Here is a 23,880-nt window from a genome sequence, read left to right on the forward strand (position 1 = left end):
GGTGACAAGTCTTATAGATTTTATTGCCTAGTCATAGTTGCTAAAGTTTCAGGACTGTGGTGTGGGTGATAGGTGCCAGAAGACCGGAGACAGCAAACATTGGCTTTGGTTTTTAAAAGGAACAGGAAGCGCATGAGATGTTTAGACTAGACCAACGGATATCATGTTGACTGAGTGCACAATTCTAGAACATGTTATTACAAGGATGATTTGTAAGCACTTTTTAAAAAGATAGTAACCATGAGAAGGCAGCACAAATTCTCCAAGAACAAGTCATGTTAGACAAATCTCATTTCATTTCTATTTTTGACATGGTTTTTGGATTGGCAGATCAGTAAAAATGTAGGTATACTGTATCTGGATATCAGCAAAGCATCTGACGAGGTCCCTCATCATATGCCTGTGAACAAGGTGGGAGAAATGTGGGTTGTGTGCTAGCAAAACAACGTTGCCTGATGGACAAGCGTCAACCCACAGGAAGGATTCCACTGGCATGCCACAGAGCGCTGACCTTGATCTTGTCCCAGTAATGACTTACCTAGAAATGAGGAAAGCATACCTCACAAAACTGCAGATGACACAATTATGGGAGCAATACAATGCAAATACCTCGTATGGCAGAATTAGAATTCAATTACATCTCCACAAGCTAACAAGGTGAAATCAAATGAAGCCCAATCAAGGCTCTAAACGTATTTCCACCTGCCCCCCATCCCAAACACACAATTAAAAAAGCTCCAACTATGTAATTTTAGAATAAAAGTGGCTTAGCCTCAGAACTTGTTACGAAGTTTTAAGAGTTTGGTTACTAAGCGTTCTCAACAATATATCGGTAGTGTTATGTAGCCACAAAAAAAGCTGACATTGGCACAGACAGCATTAACAGAAGTATTTAGTTTAGAACAAAGGAGACAACTGATTGTTGGTAATAGCACAAATTTCTGAACGAGTCAATCAAGGTGATTGCTGAGAGTCCCATCTGAGGTACATCAGCTCTGCTACCCACCCTTGCTCAAGAGGCAGCCATAGGTGGCCATGCTGTATGTTTAATTACATAGAAAAAGGTGGCCCTTTTTCTCCCTTGGCCTCACCTGACTGAGAGAATACTGTTGTCTCCCCTTATCCAAGGGGGATACATTCCAAAACCCTCAGTGGATGCCTGAAACCACAAATAGTACTAAACCCTATATATACTAGGTTTTTTCCTATACATACCTATGATAAAGTTTCATTTATATATTAGGTACATTAAGAGATTAACAACAACAATAATAAAATAGAACAATTATAACAATATATTATAGGAACTTATGCGAACGTGGTCTTTCTCTCAAAATGTCTTACTGTACCGTACTCGCGCTTCTTGTGGTGATGGGACACGATAAAATGCCTACGTGATAAGATGAAGTGAGGCCAATGATGCAGTGTGTGAAGCTACTACTGACCTTCTGACGATAAGTCAGAAGGAAGAACATCTGCTTCCAGACCTCGGTGGAGCGTGGGTAACTGAAACTGCAGAAAGGGGCAACTACTTTATCTTGAAAAGATGTTCTCAATTATTTGAGGTGACCTGAATGAACTCTGCACCTTGCCACCAAGGAGTCTAATAACCACCCCCCCCCCCCCACCTGCATTCAGCCCTGGCCATGACACTTCAAGAGGAGTTTGGTCAGCAGTGTGGAACTGTGCTCTACCGAGACCAGGCTGGAGGAGGATTTGAAACCAGCCAATGTGAGGAAATGTTGAGGGAACTGGGGAAACATTTACGTCAGAGAAGTACAGAATCAGGAACGGTGAAGGGCCATCAGGGGTGTGAGGGATTTTATTTATTCTGTGAGATCGCAGAACCAGATCTGGGAGAAATGTTAAGAGGTGGGAGATTTCGGTTCAGTAGGAATCCTCCCGGAGTTGCTGGAGGTGGAATGGAATGCCTCAGGAATGAATCAATTACCTATTTTGGAGCCATTTAAGCTGAGGCAGGTGACCACTTAGTAAGGACAGCAGTACTACCTTTGAATTGCTTAATGCTCTGCAGTGTACGAAGCACTTTCTGCCACACCAGCTTGATCTTCCACAAACATTGAGACAGGCATTTTTACATTCATTTTCACAGCTGAGGAAGCTGAGGCTCAGAGAGGTTATGTTACACAGCTCATGAGTAAGTGCCAGTGTGCCCACAGAGATACCCTTTACTGACTGCATGTGAAACAAACACTTGAAAGGATATATTTGGAAAACCCTAGCTCATCAGGCTGATGGGGTTTCTAGGTTTGTAGAAAATTTGTCTTTGTGATACTGAATATATTACCAAATGTACTAAAAAGGTACTTTCTGCACAATCTCACATGAAAACTTATGTTCTTCTCTGCGTCTTAAGAAGCTGAGACCAATTAATACATTCCTTGCATAGATACAGAAGGTCCGTGGGTGCAGTTTGTGCAAACATGCCTAGATGTACATTTCAAATAAGAATAGTTTTCTCTCTCCATTTGCCTGAGCCCATTCCCCACCCTCCTTCCAGATTTCCTGTTATTTGGCTTCTTAGGGGGAAGGAAGTATGTTTTGCTTGTCATGATTGCTAGATAACCAGATTGCCCCCCCACCACTGCTTCCTTAGCTCTCTATCACTAAGCCCTACAAAGGAATTAAAAGAATGAGTACATTTTTAAAGAAGATGAGTAAATCACCAACATTAGCAAAATCTCCTTGAAGATACCCATTGTTCTCTGCTTCTCTCACTTCATTCACCACCCTCTCTCAATTAAAAAAAAAAAAAAAAAGAAACGATACACAAACACTGTCACTAGTACAGTTCTAATTGGGTTATCTTCACCATCGGAGCTGACTGCTGTATTTTCTCTTGGGAGATAACAGAAATATCACTTTATGAATCTATTTAATCCAGTAGTGATGGATGATACAGAATTTCCTGGATTTGAGCCATAATGCTCTCAGTTTGTTGGTGATGACATACTCACTGATGCCATGGCTGGCATATAACTTAATATGCTAAGAAAAAAATAAGCAGTCTTATAATGTCGGTTTATTAGTCCTCCCCTTTCCATTCCAATTCCCAAATATTGGGACAGAAATTGATCAGAGTTGACATCACACATTGCTTATCAAGTGATATATTATACCCCTTGTTTACATACAAATGTGCTCAGAAAAAGCTTCAGTAGTAGATGTAAATAAGGCGTATAGAAGGCAAGGGGCAGTCCTTGAATTTAAAAGATTAACAAAATAATATATTTTATTAGGTAATGTTTTTCTATGTTAATGTTTAATACGTAACATTTTTCTAGGTAATGTTTACTAGAAAGTTGGAATTTTTTTAGTTTAAGATGAATAATTTCTCATTTAATTGCATCTAGTGCTAGCGTCTATTCTACAACGGGGGAGGAGTAGAACTTTAACCCCATGACAGAGATTTGAGGAATGACTCTGAAAACCCAAATACATGAAGTGCTGGAAAAACAGAGGCAAACTTTTTGGTCAAAAGACCAAACTTCACCCTAAAGGCAGGATCGAGTTTTTAAAAGGACACACGGACCTCCAGTTTATGAAGGTCCTTTTTTAAAAGGTTCTTTTTAAAAAGGTTGTTTTAAAATTCCTTTTTTAAAAACTCTGAAGTCAACTTACTTTTCAAAAGAATCTTACAATAAAACCCGAAGTATCGCCGTTCCTCCAACTGTGTCTGGATTTTCCTGTAATGTTGCAATTTCTTGCAACAGGGTACAACTGCCTTTTACTTTGAGGATGCGATGATAGTTTAGATAATTGCTTCGTTTCCTAGGTTTTTGTGGATGGCTGCCCGTGGGGTGTTTATGCATCTGTGTTTCATCTTTCCACGTGAACCTGATCTCGTCCATGTCTGTGAGCACGCCTGAATCCAGACGTGTGTGCCCACGTGCACGTCTCTGCTTATAGGGGTCTGCCTTTTGCCCGAACCTCTGGGGGTGTATCCCTGCGTGCATTTGTGTGTCGCTGCAGATGTCTACGGTGACATGAGTTTCTGCACTCAGTGGAATCATCCTCTGCCAATATTTAAGTTACTGGGATCGATAAGAGCTCAAGTACCTGGTCTCCAATGGTATGTTGCTATTCAAGACCCAGCTGTTATGCAGATGAACAGAATCCTGTGTACTGGTTGGGGGAGCTGGAGCAGCTGGGCTGGGCTGGCTTCGGGTAGTCATCGATCTCCTCTGAAGAGAGTCGGCTGCAGGGGGTGGTTTCCTGGCACAGGTGCACGCATGCGGAGGCGGTGGTGGAGGCGGGAGGGGTCTGAAGGTGAACTGGTTGTGTGGGCTGCTCTGCATGTCTAAAGAAAAGAGAAGAACACAAAATAGAGACTTACTCTCCCACTTGGCAGTCAGGGAAACACAGCTTGTCAGACTCAAGATTTCAGAATAATATAACCTGTGGGATGGGGGCAGAGTTTTAAGTTCAGTCTATCTGTAAAAATGTCACTTAACTTACAAAAACACGTGCAGCACGCTTCTGAAATGTGAAACATTCACAGTTGCATTTGCATGTAAATTCTTCAGGGCTATAGCAGCTAAGAAGTAAATGAGGCTGCCTCACACAATTTGTCATAGTTTCTGCTACCGAACAAATAAATCATCAACAAGACACTAAGTTACAGAACAGAAGTGAACCGATTTCCATCAGTTGCAAAAGTCTCACTTCGGAAAATACCAGTGAAAGGCACAAATTTGTTGCGAGAAAAAAAATCATCCGACACTTCAAATAAAAGTATAAGGCCACCTTCTGGCTTACCTCGGGAAAGGATGCTAGCCTGCCTACACAGGAGCAAATCCGTGCTTCAGAGAAACAGCTCTCGAGTGTGTAACTCAACTGCGTGAAATGCATCTCTTTGCCAGCCCCCAACTAAGAAACAGTGCTGCTTGGAAAAGGCAGGCTAAAAGGAGTTTGCTCAGGTTATTATATAGATTTCCATGGCCACGAAAAGCTCAGTCCACCACCCCCCCGCCACCTGCCACACCTTTCTAGGAGCTCTGCCATATTAGCAGCAGCTTAGGCAGAGGAAACCATTTTTTTTTTTTCCTGCCTGTTTGTAGCAGGGGCAGCCTGGGACCGAGGTCCTCAGACTTCTGTTGTTGCTGTTGTTTGGTATTTTTCCACTGTTTTCCTGGCAGGCACATGTATAGACAGCGAGTTAGGATTTGGCCCATGAGAAATGTCCCAATTAAACCCCTTTGAAAAGGAATCACTATCGTAGCTGATAGCCACCTCTCTTCCACAGGAGAAACATAATAGATGTCAAGTGATCTCTTGTAACACCAGCACGTTCTGGATAAACTTTGTAGACAGCATGGCTTTGTCCCACCTCCCAAATGACTGAGAGTTGAAAAGCAGAAAAATGCCAGAGGCTTTCCATGCCTAGCAAAGGGCTCAGCTGGTTTGTGCTGAGACTCGCTTTGCAGTGGCTGATCACAGGGAAAAAAATAACTTCTTTCCATCCTTCTACCTCAAACTTGAAGTTTGAAGACACTGGCATGGTTTTCATATTTCAAAATGATACTGGTTCCCCAAGAGCATGACAAATTCTTGGCTGTGTTTTCCACTATAGATGGCTCTCCCTTTAAATATCCTTGCTGTATGAAAAAGGGAATTGTACAAAAGATAGATAGGGAGGGGAGTAGTGATCATTCATTTTATACAAAATATTCCACTAGATAGTCAGCTACCCTTGTATATTTAAAAGGAACTAAAATGCTTCATGAATTTTTGAAATCAACCCCATTATTCCAGGTCCGGCCCAAATCCCATATCCACTAAAAATATCATCACAAGCACTTAACATCTCATTAATTTTTTTAAACCTCTGGGCTCATACTCACAACCATAACTAGAAGCATGCTCTCCATCTTTGGGACTCAAAGAAGCATTGAATGCTAGAAGCCAAAAGACCTTTCACTTTGCAGATGAGAAAACTGATGTCTAGAGGACTGCTTGTCCAGGGACGCTTGGCATGGCCCAACCTAGAACCCATATCTCCAGACTCTCCGGCCAGTGCTCCACGCACTATCCTGTAGATCTCTGTCACATGAGCTCTCTTTACCTCCTTAAGATTTAGAGACACAGAATCCTCCACATCTCCGGGATTTTTCACTTGCGACATACCACTTTACACCGTGACTATTTGTTCATATGTCTGCTTCCCTCCTTAGATCCTATCTCCTTCAGCGTCAGAAGGAAGGCGGTTGGGTGTAGTGGTATGCAGCCCTGCACAGTGCAAAGAGCACAGGATTTGGGAGGATGGCAATCCTGGGTTTGAATTCTGCCTCTGCCATTTAGAAACGTTAACTTCTCATTTGTGAGGGGAGATAAGAATCCTTTCCCCTAGCCATTAAGCTTAATTCATGTCAAATGTGCTTGGACATAGTGCGTCTGTCAGTGACTACTTGTTTATTGAATGCAGTAGAAGGATGAAACTTCCAGGCTGGAAATGACCACAGGGATAACCCAGTGCAGCATTCCCTCCTCCCCTCTCCATTTTACAGATGAGGAACCCAAGGCTCAGAAAGGTGAAGTGACTTGTTCAAAGTCACTCAACTTGCATGAATCTGCCTGCCTCTGTCTGATGACTCCTGGCCGAGTACTCTTTCCATGTGCCATTTCAGGAAATAAGTATGATTCTCTTCTTGATTTTAACATTTATTATTCTTATCGTAGCTTTGGCCCCTGGGTTTGCAGTATTACAGTATCCCCTTGTTTTCCTGTGTTTTTGTCTTATCTACCAAAATAGACTGTGTATTTCTTAGAGCAAGACCACCTTCTACTTTTCTTGCATGTCACATGAGCACGGTGCTAGGTACAGAGTAAGATCCCTAAAAACTTTTATTTCGCTCCCCCACTGGGACCTAGAGAACCACCCTCAGTGTACCCTGGGCTCTTTCATTCTGATGTGGACACTGGGTAACTATTTGACAGTTCACTGAGCAGTAGGTTTCCCCCTTGTTGGTCTCAGTGAAATCTCTCCCACAGCCATGGGGAAGGACAAGGACACCCTTCCAAAGAGGGCGCTTAAAATCATGCCCCTCCAAGGCATGAAACGGGCAGCAGAGACACGCCACAGATTTGCCATCTAAATCAATGAATTTAATGATGCAAGCAAGGGAAGCAGGGTGGGAGTCCAGAGTCAGAAAAAGAAAAGGAATCAATTTTGGGTGTTGGGTCCGGAATACCGCCAAAGGACACGTGACATCTATTAGCTTAATCAGTAAGTGTTTGTGTCAGTACAGTTGTTCAAAAGATGGAAAGTCTCTATTCAGTACAATTGTTCAAAAGAAAGAATCACTCATTCTCATCTGGATTTATTACTTGCTGGATTTCCTCAAAATCTGTGCAAATTCCTTATTATGAAAAACGATAAAAATTCTACTTCATTCAAAAGTACAGTTGTGGTATTATTAGAACATATCATACCATTTCTGCTGCAGGTAGAACTACCTTCTATAGTTATTTCAATTATATATGTGTGTGTGTGTTGATTAGATGTATTTTACTGTGTATTTTTGTTTCTACATTTTAAATATGCAGAGGTTTCCCTGCTTGTTAATATTGTCTTTAAAAGCTTTCACAATATCGGATTACTGCATTGAGTGGAATACATCCAGACCTTAAGCCCTTATGAAACGCAAATGATGTCACCTTCATTCTTTTTTTTTCACCTCAGGAAAAAGATGGAGAATGAACTTGTTCCCTCCCAAATGAAGTAATTTAATCCTTGGGCTCCATGAAATGGGATTTCCCAGCATTAAACACTAATGAAAACTACATTAGGGTACAGTGTCAGGAGCTCTAGAACACCAGTTCCAAGGGGTGAAGAGTCACATGAACTCACTTCCAGATGTATCTGGCAACCACACATTTCTGTGCCCAAGAGAGAGATGCAAAGGAGAAGGTGGGGGGGTGGGTGGGTAGTGATCATGTAAATGTGGATATCCAGACACACTTCTACACTTCCTGAAAGTAAATTAAGATTTCAGATGGAAAGGTCTAATTCACATAAAATACTTGGGCAGGATCCAGTTTCAGGTTTGAGCTTCTAAAATAACGTAGTAAGAAAATCTCCTGGGGGAGGGAAATTCCTCCAAAATGTATATCTAAGGCATTTTAGGCATGACAGAACTGTTAACAGAAGTATAAACCTTCAGAAATGACATTGCCCTTGTCTCCAAAAGGTATATGGTGGTCCAAAAGAAAGTGGTCATGCATAGCTTTTTCTTTTTTAGTTAGAGAATCTCCTCACCGGAAATTAGAGTATCTCTACTCAGAAACACTGTGGGGGGACGGATCAAAGAGTTCATTAGGATGTTTTGCCCCCTATGCTTCATCAACACAGCTATAAGGTGTGTATAGCTATCAATTCAGCTATGAGGTGATGTTTGCATTTCTAACATTCAAGGCACGACACGCAAGATCATGCATTGGAAAAGGGCTCATGGGGAAGAGGAGTTTGGGGCACAAGACCTGAAGTCTGCTTATGAAAGTGTATGTCCCATGGGTTGTAACTTAGGAGTTACTGTGGAGTGATGGAAGGAGGGTTGTCTGAGTCCCACAGAAAGATCTACCCCCAGAGGTGGATGGGCGAGGCTCCTAACAACGTGGTGAACGAAGATGGCTGGCAGATACGTGCATTTGTGTATTCCTATGTGGTTCATTCTGCTGGATGCAATTTTCTGCCTTCCCCTAGTATTTCTAACAGATGAAATCGCACATATGCAGACATGAAATTTGTCTTATGTTCAAATTGTTCTCAAAGATACCAGTAGCCTGTGAACAAATTAATGTTTTCAAAACAAGAGCTGTAGCAGAACTGACTGTACATGGAAAATAATTTCCCATAAGTGTTAAAAAATAAATACTGTCATTAATACAGTAATGCCAAATGGATATTTTTTTCCCTGAAAAATGTGACCAAAGTAGACACACGCTTAATTTTCCCCAGATCTGTGTACTTAACTGATCAAACTTTTCTGTACCGATACTAGGACAATTTTTCCCCCAAAGTTACGATGCAGTGCTTGTGGCTAAAAGGAGCACATATATTCTCAGAGCTGTAGAAAAAGGTCGCAGGGAGTCAGAAAACATGTCTGCACTTCCTGGCCTTAAGTCTGTGTTTCATTACTTCACTGGCCGAACAGAAGACGGCTGGATGATACCTTGTCTGCGACGCTGGAATCGAAAAATTCCTGAAAACCCAGTTTTTTCCCCTAATTTACTTGGCAGCAAAGCCTGATGTAAACAGATATGAAGACGTTTATGGACTTTATTTCATTTGGAGAATTTTCATACTTTTAGCTGATAAAAGTATTGACAAATTTTATTAAAGGGTACTGGTCCACATCCCAGTCTGGGTGTTACATGCTATCCAATGTATGCATGGCATCAGCTGTGTAAAATTGGAAAAATTCTAAATTTTGGAACAAAAGGACCCCAAAGATTTTTGATGAAGGATTATGGGAATGTATTAGTATTTAACCACCTCTCTGAACTCTTACAAGGTAATATTAATTAATGCTTATGAAGGCCTTGGTAATCTACATGAGCACAGAACATCAAGGCACCAGGGGTTATTGCCATAACTACTTATGTCAAGTCTCTCGAGGCCAATTAGAAGCCTTTGGTTCCTTGGGTTGCTTTTCTGAGCTGTTCTCCCTCCTAGGCAGGAGAGAGGATAAAAAGAAAATGGTTTAAAAGAAAGAGATGAGGTTTATTATTAATATTAACTATTACTACTAATTCTAAATGTGTATTACCACTTTATAGTTCTTCACTTGCCACGAGGCGCTTTCACAACCTGGGAGGAGGTGGTTTATAAATTCGCATGTTATGGCTAATATCCATTACCTTGATAGGGCTCAGTGATCACCAAATTAGTCTTAAGTGTATCTGGCTGTGGACATTTCTGTTCTCAACCGTATAATTATTATTAGAGGCTCAAAGAATATGGAGGTAAGAAAATTGGTTTTCAGAAGAAAATTGAGTCAACAAGTATACCTTACCACTTTTCTGGCTCAAATAATACTGCTTTAATATTAACGTACCGACAGCCTTTAATACAAGCAGATTCATTAGTTAGATAAACCATTAGATTGAGAACAGAAATAAAGTCTATTAAATAGCCAATGTCTACTAGATACCTGTGTGTATGTACGGGAATGTGTATGGGCGAGACACAGACAACAAGAGAAAGAGGTAGGAGAGAGAAACAGAGAAGACATTTGGCAATTAAAACACAAGACTGAAGGAGAAGAGTCACAGAAGATCTGGGGGAAAGGCCAACAATAAGTAAGGTTTTCCAGTTTACATGGTTTCAATTTGGTTCTAGGTTACTGCACTGTTGTCCAGGATATCAGCTGAAGACTTTGAATGGTTCTCTTCCTAAGAAAGCAAGTAAGAGAGTATGTTCTATTAATTTTTGTCAGTTAGGTGGATGTCTGTTACAACCACTGGAAATAAAGATCAACACTGAAGCACCTATAATCCTGTGACATGTTTGCGCTGAAACTCGTATTTATGCTTCAGTCTCTCCATAAACTGATGCTTATCTTCAAAGGATGAGATGGTCTACCTCCAGAAAGTTTAAACTTCCCATTTTCTAGGTCTCATTAATCTCTTTTCCTGTTCTATGTGTTCTACAAGCATAATATCGGGCCAAATATCCATAAGGCAGCCCTCCCCCAACCTATTTGTCCCTATCTGTTATAGGGGGGATCCAACTGTGCTGTGCGCTGTTGGCATTTCATAGTGCAATTAGTCAATCTTACGAATAATAGTCAATATTGTTGCCAATAAGTGGCTGGTTTGTTAACTCAGTCAACTCTCTGACATAGATTAAAACTAACAAACTAGGCCTTTACAATCAAGAAAAAAAGGAAGATCTGTGGCTAAATGCTGTTTGACTTAAATTATTGAAGTAAATGTTCAAACTACCTAAACTTCTTGGCTGTGAAAACACAGGATGACTACATCTCTGCTCATATTTTCAGAGTCGTCTGGCAATGTTAGAAAAGAAAAGAAAAGTGAAGTCAACACATTTGTTACCTATTCGTTTTTCTAAGCAGAATGGTAAAAGAGCTCTACTTTATAGTAGGATTTGGAATTTCAAATGTCAAGTTCTAAATATTAATATATGGTATTAATTAACAATGAAAATTAGTGGTTGGCCAAAGCCTTTTTCACTGTGGTCTTGAAGGAAAGTCTATTATCCATTATGTACCAGGAAACAAGAAATAGATAATTGCCCTGTTTTATCTTATGCTGACAATGATGCTGTGGCTTCCATTATTAGGCAGTGAAGTATATCAAAAAGAAAATATAAAAAAGTAATGATCCTTAAAAGTTCATATTTACTTTATCCTCAAACTAGAGTCATATGTAGGTATTTCAGTTATTTTCAATCCCCAAGTTCATTATTTATTTCCAAGTAGGTAATGGAGGGTTATGAATTAATTGACAGTGAATCATTTAATAAATTAGCTAATAACAGATGTTCTGGAATTTTACAAAGTTTTCATTTTCAGAGCTTTTTTTCATTATTAGACTATTACAAATGGTCACCCTGTATTTGTTCAAAATGCAATGGATGAAAATCATTCTAATGTTATTTATGAAAATGAAACTCTGTTCAGAGCACAAATCAAGAAAACATTATGACTGTGTCTAAAGCTCGAAGAAAAATATTTTTCATGCTACCATATGTTAAATAATGAGGGCAAGCTATATTAAGAGTAATAAAAAGCAAAAAGTAAAAAACAAAAAAAAAATCCTACAGGATAAAAACAAAGCATGGAGAACTAGGGAAGGCAGGGAAGGTTTTAGCCCCTCCACCCCAAACTTTATTTCAAATAAAGACTGAAGAAAAAGTACCAATTATTAACACCATCATCTAACCAATAATGTCTGGCGATTTGGTGAGAAAGTTGCCCCATACCCTATAGTTCCTCTCCCCCAGCACAACTTTAGGAACAAAGGGGACCCAGGGACACCCATGGAGTGGTGGAGAGGAGTTCCAGCTTCTGCACTTGGGAACTGAACAGGTACGTAGCCCCCACCTGGGAGAGTGGGGGAGAGAGCACTCTTACAGCAGTATTCGTAAGACCAAACAATTCTCACATTTCACCCACGTTTTGCTCGAGTTCAGCAGTTCTCAGCTACAGGATCCAAACATACCAATGTTTTGCAATCACTCATTACCACGGTAGAGGACTAAAATTCACAAATAATTTATTTTAAAAATGATAGATGAGGGTGGATTCAAGGTGATACCTCTAACAGTGCCACCCTCACCGACTTCATTTGGACGTACTTTCCTGGATGGGAGAGAAAGGGGTGGGGTTCAGCTGGTGCTAGCAACAGGTACAACTCTGATTCCATAAACCATTTTAATCACTATATCCACTTGCTTGTAAAATTATTATATGCATGCCAAAAAAGAAAGTGGGACGGTGGTGGGGGAAGATTGGGAACAAAACTCTTGGTATTCTCACAGGAGTGTTTTACACATGTACAGGTTATTCAAACATGTTGGGGCCCCAAAAATTGAGAACTGTGATTTTGATGTCTGATGGCAGAACACTACTGGCTGCCATCAACCTTTCTGCCTGATCTTTGGGTTACTGAGGGAGTCTCCTAAGAAGGCCAGAGTAAGTTTTATTTCCTGTCTGCAATCAAGCTATGCATCTCCTTGTCTTATGTCAGGATCTAGGTCTGAATCATCTTTGTATCTCCCAGACACTTCACCCATAATTTTAGTCAATACAAGTTAAAAACTGTGTTTATTTGCAGATATAATTTGAATAAATTCAAAATTTTTGTTTGAATTCAGTGCAGTTGATTTTTATTACAAAAGCAATTATAACAAGTATGGTGTGAAAGAATGTTTTGTGACGCTAAATATCTTCCTTGATTGAATTCTTCCCATTCCTACTATTTGTTTTGGCATTGTGTGGGCACAGCTTGTAGCTGAAGTTTTCTGTCTGAAATGTTCATTGATTAATTCCCTCATTATTACAAATTTCCATTTTCCTGTTTTTCAACATGTTATTTTAGTGAGATGCTAAATAGAGGTATTTGTTGGAGAGGTGCCAGCATTAAGACATATTGCCAAGCCTTCCTTGTAAACTTTGCTTATGCTAAGCTATGCATATTTAACTCATTTTATTTTTCCTTCAAAATCTGATTCATTCCCTCAATTACATTACTGCTTATCTCCCTGGACTGCCTCCAATTTAACTAGGTCTTTATGGTTCCCCAAACAAAATGCAAGATTCTGGATGAACATCACCCAGAATACAAAAAAGTTATCTGACAAATTCTTTTGTAATGATGTCTTTTCACATGTAGCCTCAAATTACGTATAGATTGCACTTGAGACTTCATTAACTGGAAGATGGCTAATGAAGTCATGAGAAGGAAGCTCAATTAGGAAATATACTGATATATTGATATAGATGTGTCTGCTAGTGGATCAAGTGAAATGTCCATCAAAATGAGCAAATTAGTGGAATCTACTAATATAATGTTAGAATAAACTGAATACCTGGTGAATTCAGACAGGTTTCTCCCCATCCCCATCCCACTGAGATTTAAGGTATAGATAGATGCCTTAGGAAAACTTAAAAAAAAAAAAACAAAACAAAAAGCCTGTCTCAAGGGGAAGAAAGTCAGCCGGCACAAACAGAAGAAAAAATGAGAACGTATGTTGAAGAAACTATGAATACATGAGACTGTACTAATAAGTATAAATGGTAACCCTAGAAATTAAAGTATTGCATAGGAATACAGAAAGTTAACTCTTTAACAAAGGACTTTAACCAACATTAAGGTCATTTCAATAACTTTTTTCAAATGATTCTCAGGGGAAACATTTTATGTATGACAGAAGAGCTGCTGAGAGGGACAGAGGATTAAACACACATGGCTGATGTGAAGCTGTATGCAAAGAGACCTCTTGCAGTGCTTGAAATCAGTGAATGAGAGTGCATGGAAGCTCCTTCCTGTGTATTAATACTGGAGGTCGACACCACATCCGACTGAAGAGTGAGATCTGGGTTCACAGATGGGCGTGATGGAAACCTGGACTTGATTCAAGTCTGCTTTCCCTTTGGTTTACTCACCAACTGCAAGTAAGCACTGCAAGGAGATGAATAAAATTAGAATGTAGGCATGTGTACATGGCTCCACTTTGCGATCCTTGTACTTCACAAAGGCAAGCCTTGACTTGCTAGTCTTGGTAGCCTGCACAGAGTGAGATTTCTAACAGTGAAAGAACATAGTACTATGGGATTGTTGTCTTTTGTTAGCATTTGGAAACACCTTACGTCAAGCATAGTTCTGTTACTCGGGAAGTTGTATCAGGCAGGCTTACTGTTCAGCTCCCCACTCTCCAAATTCTTGCTGTGGCAGCGCTAGGGCAATTTTCCTCTATCTGTACACACAGTACAGGGCCTAGGTGTTTCCCATGCACTCTCACTCACAGGATTTCCATGGGCAAGTCAGGGCTTTGTAGTAGCGATCATCAAAAGTCAGCTGCAGGTCAAGGCATAGAGATATGTTTATTACTGCTTATAACTTTCCAAAGAAATGATGGAGAAGGCGACGTAGAGAAGGAATTAAACCTAATTAGTTATGGAACACTTTGTATTCAGAAGTAGAAGACAGAGAGGAGAGTGTGTTGGTTTCATTTGTTTATGTTGAATGACATGACTCAAGCAGAGTATTTTCTCAACTACTAATCTACTTATGTAGAGGAACTCATCTCTATATGACTTGCTTAAATTAGCAAGTACTTTGTGACATGTCCAAATGACACAGTGGTTAAGTCACAGACATTAGGATCAAATCATTCTGGGTTTAAATCGTAGCTCCGCTATTTGCCTTCAGTTTGATACTGAGCAATCAAACCTTTTCAAGCCTCTGCTTCTTTATCTGTAAAATCTCTCTTAATGTTTTTGTGAGAATGAAATGAAGTCACGTGAGTGCCTGGCACATAGTAACCACTAAGTTAATAGTATTAAGTGAATGATCAGTTACTGAAGCCAGAAAAATCTATAAAATGCACGTACCATCGGGTAAGTAACCTAAGAGAAAACCTATCTGACTCCAGCATATTTGATTATTTAAAACTTCTCCATTACAGTTAAAAAACATTTCACAATTTTCACACATTTCTTACTTTCTTCAAAACAGTTCTAAGAAGCTATTATTGAAGTCATGAGTCAATATAAGAACAGTTGACTCCTTTCCTGTTCCTCCAAGCCACACCAAACACTCTCTATTGATTAGCTTTCTCATTATGCGCTCAGTCCCTTTTACTTCAGATAACAGACTCTATTTCACGATTTTTATTTAAGTGCTCTGAGTGCATTCACTTGCCTTTCCCCCTATACTAAATGATTTGGGGGTATACATGCATTTCTAAAGTACTTACTGCAGTAACACCTTGGGACTTTAACATTAGAGCAAAGGATATGAAGAAAAACCATTTTCATGAATACAACACTAGTGCTTTGTATTTAGGAAGCACCTTTCATCTGCGTCTCTCAAAGACCTTCACAAATATTATCTGATGCTTTATTCACTGGGCGAAGCTGCAAGCAAAACCGCCTTTCAAAGAATTCCCTCAAAGTACATAAAACCCCACAAGGGAAGGAGCTGTAGATCGCTGGATAAAGTGTCAGGAATATTCAGAGACATTTTAAAATAGTATATACCAAAATACCTCCGAACAAACTCCGTCTGCTACTTAGGAGTACGGTGCTCCATGGGTAAAAGCTTTCATAGTAAATAAATACACAGCAACTCTGTCACACTGGCACCAGGATCAACATCTACATTATAAGCTAATGGTATTTGATCAATTATGTGACCATGTACCAACCTAATTTGGGGTAGATGTCTTGCCTTACACTATACCCAAATGTATTTATTAAAGCATTGCATATTGATACTCTACAGTGTATGTAAAGAGCATGGACATCAGACCAGGGTTGTATGCTAAGAACTTAGCATATGGCCTGGTAGATGTTACAAACTCAGTTAATTAGTTATCGATATAATTAGTATTGCAACTGTTATCATGAATTTAGATTAGAAGACAGCTTTCTTGCAAAGAATTCAGTGTTGCTGCTGCTACTACAGTATCTGCCCCCTCCTCAAGGTGAATACGTTTCAAGACCCCCAATGGATGCCTGAAACCAGGAATAGTGCTGAACCTTATATATACATATACATATATATATATATATATACACTATGTTTTTCTTATACATACATACCTATGATAAAGGTTAGTTTATAAATTAGACACAAGAGATTAACAATAACTAAGAATAAAATAGAACAATTATAACAATATATTGTAATAAAAATTATGTGAATGTGGTCTTTCTCTCTCAAAATACCTTATTGTAGTGTACTCACCCTTCATTGTTTGGTGATGTTAGATGATAAAATGCCTATGTGACGAGATGAAGTGAGGTGAATGACAAAGGCTTGTGATGTAGTGTTAGACTACTATGGACCTCCTGACAATACATCAGAAAGAAGATCACCTGCTTCTGGACCATGACTGACAGGGGTGGCTGAAACTGCAGAAAGCAAAACTTCAGATAAGGGGGGAACTGCTATAGTTCTTTTTCTGTTGCTTGTTAAGATATGTACCTGTGAAGTAAGAAGAAAGGAAAAACATGTCCCTCTTCTCTTTAGGAAGAGCAGCTCAAGATGGCGAAAGGTATGGCTACTCAGATGTTATCAGCTCTTCCAGCCTTCTGACTGAAACATTTACACAATATCTTGTTGTCATAGAGACTGTGGCTAGGGATATGTCATTAAAACACACCATATCGGATTAGGGACTTTTTACAATCCAAAAGAAATAACTTCTCTAGAAGAGTTTTAATCAATTGTATTGGTGCCATGAAAACAAAACATTAATCTGCACACACTCATATTACCAGCTTCATTTACTGCTTCTTAGTGTTATTATTCTTGGCCCTCTATATGCTGTTATTGTATTTTCTTGCTCACATAATTAGTACGTTATAAAATTGGACTATTTTAAAAAATTGTTAAGGAAGAAGGATTTTGAAAATATTCTGAGGAGATGAATATTTTCTTCGTCTTTGAAGAAAATGTGTTGTTTTAAGGTCATACATTGTGCCCATTTTAGAGATAGACAAGTGAGGAGCCTAGTCCAAGGCCTTGGGTACTATGACATTGAACTGACTTCGTTTGCTGCCACTCAGCTAGTTGTCTCTCCCGGGATTCAAAGCAAACCACACCAATAGTGCTTCTCTCACATTTGCCATTCATATTTATTGCAAACAATGAAGATAAAACTCTGTGACTGAATTAGCTATGTAACAACTTATAATGAAATCCATGTAATGGGTTACTTTATTTGTAAACCCAATTCAGTATGCTCATGCACGCATCATTAAACGCTTCCTTTTAGTTCTCAGTAGGAAATACTCTCATTGAAGCAGTACTTATATAATTTATGTGATCCTTATTAACAGTCTTTAACTTAGTTGGTATTATCATTTTATCCCAAGTTGATCCTGAAAAATATCAGAAGAGATTGCTTAACAGGCTTTCTTTAAAAAGACAACTGAGCGATTTGTTTATACTGTTTTTTTTATCTGCACACTAAAACCTAACCATATTTACTAATGAAATAACTATGGCTGTACAATAAATTCTCATTCTATACAATTTGCATTCATGATGACCATCTATCTACTCACAGAGAATATCAAACTGGTTTCAAATAAATGCTATTAGCATAAAATGGATTTCCTGAAACTATGAGTCATGGATAAGGGTTTTCCTTTTCTAAATACATGTTAGAGTTAAGACAATGGATAAAGATGAGGATGGCTACGGTTAGGGTAAGCCAAGTAGCCACTAGAAATGTTACTCAGTGAAACAGTTCTATTTTTTTTAACTTTTTTTTAATGTTTATTTATTTTTGAGAGAGAGACACAGCATGAGCGGGGGAGGGGCAGAGATAGAGAGAGACATAGAATCCGAAGCAGGCTCCAGGCTCTGAGGTGTCAGCACAGAGCCTGACGTGGGGCTCTAACTCACAAACCGTGAGATCACGACCTGAGCTGAAGTTGGACACTTAACCGACTAAGCCACCCAGGTGCACCCTCAGTGAAACAGTTCTGATGGTGGGCTCTATTATACAAATCCATTGTGTAATACTTCATGGATATGCCAAAATCAAAAAAAAAAAAAAACCTCTAGGGGTATTAGATCTGTTTTTTTTAAAGTGAATTAAATGTTATTTTATATTTTATGGATTTTTGTAACTTGTTTTGCACCGATTACTAGATCCTTTATAACACAAACGTTCTAATGTAATTTATATAGCACCTCCTTTTGAAAGACCTGAAAATGTAAAAACAAACAAACAAAAACAAACCTCTGTTGGTCTAAACATTGTAACAGAAGTTTGGTTTTTTTTTTAACGTTTACTTATTTATTTTGGGGGGGGGGAGAGAGAGAGCGAGAGAGAGAGAGAGAGAGAGAGGATGAATGGGGGAGGGGTAAAGAGAGGGAGAGAGAGAATCCCAAGCAGGCTCCCCACTCCCACGACCCTGGGATCATGACTCACGTGTGGATATACATCCAAAATAAATGAAAACAGGATCTTGAAGATATATGTTCATGGAAGCATTACTCACAGTAGCCAAAGGTGGAAGGAATGTCAATGCCCACTGACAGATAAATTGAAAAGGAAAATGTGGTATTTATATACTATGGAACATTATTCAGCCTTAATAAATAAGAAAATTTTGTCATATGTTGTGACATGGATGAACCCTGAGAGTATTATATATGAAACGATACAGTCACAAAACTACTGTGTGGTTCTACTTATACGTGGTATATAATCAAACTCTTAGAAGGAGAATGGTGGCTTCCAGGGGCTCAGGGAGGGGAAACTGGGGAGCTGTTGTTCAACGGGAATAGAGTTTTGGTTTTGCAAGATGAAAATTTTCTAGAGATCTCTTGCACAACAACGTGTATATAGTTAATAATCTTCCCCTGTACACTTAAAAATGGTTACAATGCTGAATTTTATATGTCCTTTTCCCACAATAGAGAAGTCATGCCATTCTTTCACTAATTGAATGTTTATTTTACCTCAGTCATATGGTGATTAACAGTATGATAATGAGGGTTAGTGATATCACAGTGCGGCCAAATGCAAGCATTATGAAGACAGTGGGCAAATTATAATAGATGATAACATGATTATCACTGTGAATCTTGCTAGTAGCAAAAGAATTGTGATGTTCTTGGTCATTTATGCTCTAGTGGGTAAAAATAGTTTCAACGCACTGAATTCTGTAAATATATACGGCTTATTCTTTAATATATTGAAAAGAGAAAAGTGATTGCATTTGGAAATCTTGGGCTTTATCAAACGATGATAAAACCAAAAAATGTATTTACTACTCACCAAAATCTGGAGGTAATAAAATGATAAATAGCCAGCTAACTTTGCACATCAGGCTGCCATGACAAAATGCCACAGGCTGAGAGGTGTAAGCAACATAAAACTGGTTTTCTCACCTTCTGGAGGCTAGAAGCCTACTTGAAGGCACCAGTGTTGTCGGTTTCTGGGGAAGGCTTTCTTCCTCACTTGCACCTGTCCGCCCTCTCACTGTGTCCTCACAGGACGGGGAGAGAGTGCTGGAGCAAGCTCCCTGTGTCTCTTCTCATACAGGCATTAATTCCATCAGGACAGTTCTGTCCTCATGATCTCATCTAAACCTAATAGTCTCCCAAAGGCCCATCTCCAAATGCCATCACATTGGGGGTTAGGGCTTCAATGTAGGAATTTGGCAGGAGACACAATTCAGTACATGGCACCGACATATTCTACACCTGACCTGGATAATGTACTAACACTAAATAAACATTTTCTAAGACTCATGTTTTAAAAACTGGTTTATTTGCTACCATATCTTACATTTCACATTAGTAAGTACGTTCCAACACACAGGTGATTTTAAACTTTTTTCTCACGATACGTTACATACCACACTAAATGGCACAACTTATGAAGTAGCATTCCTTTAACAGTTATTTTGCTCATTTGGAATTAAAATGTCTAAACACTGATATAATTAATCTAGACCAGGATCTGGTCTTAGACATTCTGAGTAAGTGGTTTTCTACTGTGTTTAATTACTCTGCTCTGTGACAGAGAGGTGCCAATATCATTCCGCTTATATACCGTTCCCATTATAAGATGTCATCAGTTACTGCGATTATGTAGCTGCCAGCACAATCCAAAAACACATTTAAATTTAAGACAGGGAAAATGAAGCATGGGTTTCCCATCCTATCGGACCAAGATCACATGGTCAAGCAGGGGTAGCGCTCGCGATGAGGAAGCCTTAATTCATGTCATCGTCACTTCCCGCCTTTATACCAAATGGTCAGCCTCACGTGTCTTTGAGAAAATACAGTATAGTGTGGACTACGAAGAGCAAAAAATACATTTGTGTGTATTCTTTTCATTGACTAACCTCACTGAAAAGATTGCAGACATGAACCTGCCATTCAACCCTCTCTCCCCTTCCCCTAACCGGTTTAGCAACCTGAGAAATCACAAGAAACAGTGGTGGTCATCAGAGAAGGTCATACAAATGACACGGAAGTAGGGTAAGCAAACTGACTGCATGAACAGGGAACAGTGAACAGTGGCAGAGTTTAAAAAAAAGAGAGAGAACGTGGGGTGCCTGGGTGTCTCAGTCAGTTGAGCATCCAACTCTTGGTTTTGGCTCGGGTCATGACTCATGGTTCATGAGATCAAGCACTGCATCAGGCTCTGGGCTGATGGAGCCTGCTTGAGATTCTCTCTCTCCTTCTCTCTCTGCCCCTTCCCCACTTATTCTCTCTTGCACATGCTCTCTCTCTCTCTCTCTCTCTCTCTCAAAATAAATAAACATTAAAAAGAGAGAGAGAGAAAGAACAGACTAATCTATAAGGTTTGATGGAAAAGTTGAATGATACACAGGTAAGGGAAATGGCGCAATTAAAAGAGATCAGTTTGTTGGTGGCTTAGTGAATGAGATGTGGAAATGGCAAGTGGTAGAAGCAAACAATTGGAACAGTAGATGGAACATAAAACAATAGACATGTTAATGCTAATTTAATACCTTCCCAACCCCAAACTGGTCACGTTATTCTCTAAACAAGCATTTATATACTACTTATTTTTGGAGAGAGTGAGTGCAGGAGGTAGGGAGAGGAGGAGAGGGGGAGAGGGGGAAAGGAAGAGAGAGAGGGAGAACCTCAAGCAGGCTTCACGCTCAGGGCAGAGCCGGACTCAGGGCTTGATTCCACGACCCTGGGATCATGACCTGAGCAGAAATTAAGACTCAGACACTCAACCGAATGAGCCACGCAGGCATGCCTAGCCTATTTACTAAGTTTTAGGTATGTTTTGTACCCAAGAATAATGGTGAAAGTGAATGTCACTGCTCTCAAAGGCTCACATGGGGTAGATATGGGGCCAGGGCACCTGGGACAGACATGTATATAATTAAAATATATTACATGACCCTAGTTTTAGTCACATTTTTCAGGTGCCAAGTCCATTCATTTTTAGAAATACTTTCTTATTTTAGCAAATTATTTTCCACCATGAATCTATTACCATGTTTTATACTGAACTAGCAGTATCTTGTTTTCCCACCTTGTAAATATTCTTAATCCAAGATTCTGGAAAGAGGTTCAACAAAACAAAATTACATGTTAAATCTTCAGATTACATAAAAAAGCTTAATTTCATTATCATGCAAGCACACACACACACACACACACATGCATACACACACAGACACACACACACACACAGACACACACACACACACACCTTCAAAAAGCTTGGAGTCAGTTGGAAAAAATAATGAGACATGGAGTTCTTTGTCTCTCTAGAAGGCTGCCTGCCATTCTTAGTAGAGGGGCCACTACTAACTGCCACATGATTAATCTACAAATAATCACTCCACAGATATTCCAGGTTTCATGTGAAGACATGTCTTTCTAGAGCCATTCGTATGTGTGCTTTACAAGATGATCACCGCTATGGTAGTAGTTGAATTAGGTATCTCTAATGAAAGAGATATCTCTTGGGCTTGGAATTAGCTTGGAACATTGTTGGATGTGGCCTTTTCTTTCTGGAGGACATTCAAAAGAAGCAAGAAGATACCTTTTTATCCTGGATCAGACTGAGGTTTTGCTGAATCTTACTATAATTATGTCACTTTGGATTAGTTAGCCTCTATTTCCTGGAGAATTAGTAGGAAAAAAAAGACTTTTGTTGGCATATCTTGACTATTTAACACATAACTGTTATTTGCAGAGTTTGGTTAAGCTTTGACCCAACATTTATCAAGGAATTTATGTTTTAAGCCCTTATTCATGTTACTTTATCAAAGGCAATCAAATTTTATCAGTGATTCTTTGTTTGCTCTTCTGCCTTCTATTAAGACTCTGAGATCCTCAAAAGACAGTATTTTCCAATGACAAATAAGTCTGTCATCCTGGAGTGGAGAGCATAGCTAAGTAGAAATGGGAAATGAACATAGTCAGATGACTATGGGGGTGGCCTTTAAACCCAGGACTAGATATTTCTATTTGAGAACCATTTAGCTGTCTCGTTATGCTGCTGTAGGGCAGCCCAAGGAGTAAGGGACTTGAGAAAAGATAAGAGGGCAAGAAAGCTAATGAGGGGGTTGGGCTGTAGTACTTATGTACAGTGGTTAGGGATTATGTAGCCATTTGGTGACACTGGTACACGAGCACCTGCCTCTGATGCCTTTATGTCTGTGTTTGTGCTTCTTTGACTTCTCCCTAAACTAAATGGTAAATTTCTTATTCTCTCAATACACACAATGCCTAGTGCCATGCCTCACTAGAAAATCTTGTCAATGGGGTGACAAATGCATTCCAGTTTCTGTAAAATAAACCAAAGCAAAGGCCACTGGAAGATATTTTTGAAGTATGCTTTGTTTGAACTGCTTCTTAAATTGGAAAATTAATTATAAACATATAATGTATATATAATATTAGTATCATAATTATTATGTAACATATTCTGTGTTATATATCATTATATAATATATATTAATATATTTAATAAGTACATAATGTTGATTACATTAGAATTCAATTCAAAAGTTTAAAATTACATTTTTGGGAGGTTAAAAGGGCATGATTTTGCCCCCGTCTACCTTCTTTCTTTTTTTTTTTAATGTTTATTTATTTTGGGGGGGGTGCAGGGCAGGGGAAGAGTGAAAGGGGGACAGAGGATCCCAAGTGGGTTCAGCACTGGCAACAGAGAACCCAATGTGGGGCTTGAACTCATGAACCATGAGATCATGACCTGAGCCAAACTACGACACTTAACCCACTGAGCCACCCAGGCACCCCTGCCCCCACCTACTTTCTATATTTCATTTTCTTCAGCAAAATTGCAATGGTTGCCATTCAAAAGACACAACTGGTGGTCTCCATCATTGAACCTTTATGTTCACACTTGACCTTCCACTTTGAATGTCTTTTCATCCCATATTGTGTCTACTTCCCACTGCTCCTCTGAGGCCCAATACCAATACTATTCCTTTCATTGGGCATTCCTTGAAATCTAAACAAAGAAGCAGTTATTTTTCTCTTCTGACCTCCTACAGGACTGTATTCCTCTTATGCTTTCAGCACCTCCTAAGACACATGAAGCTAGTTGGTAGCAGGAAGAGAACCAGATAGTCACATAAAACAGCAGACACAAGGACAGTCACTGTGTCATATGAATAATGGAAT

General features: G+C 39.3%; 1 protein-coding gene across 3 annotated transcripts in view; it reads right to left on the reverse strand.

The window, feature by feature from the left end:
* TENM1 (teneurin transmembrane protein 1) overlaps positions 1-23,880 on the reverse strand; it is a 783,454-nt gene that overhangs the window by 339,767 nt on the left and 419,807 nt on the right. For 2 of the 3 annotated variants that reach the window (XM_045472379.1, XM_045472378.1), the window contains exon 6: positions 4,081-4,321. In XM_045472379.1, coding sequence (XP_045328335.1) covers positions 4,081-4,321 — 241 coding nt within the window. Of the gene's footprint in view, positions 1-4,080; positions 4,322-4,779; positions 4,940-23,880 lie in introns of those variants that run through there. The other variant, XM_045472380.1, reaches the window with a different exon arrangement.

This window comes from Leopardus geoffroyi, chromosome X, assembly GCF_018350155.1.
Source record: "Leopardus geoffroyi isolate Oge1 chromosome X, O.geoffroyi_Oge1_pat1.0, whole genome shotgun sequence".
In the NCBI taxonomy this organism is placed as follows: Eukaryota; Metazoa; Chordata; class Mammalia; order Carnivora; family Felidae; genus Leopardus; species Leopardus geoffroyi.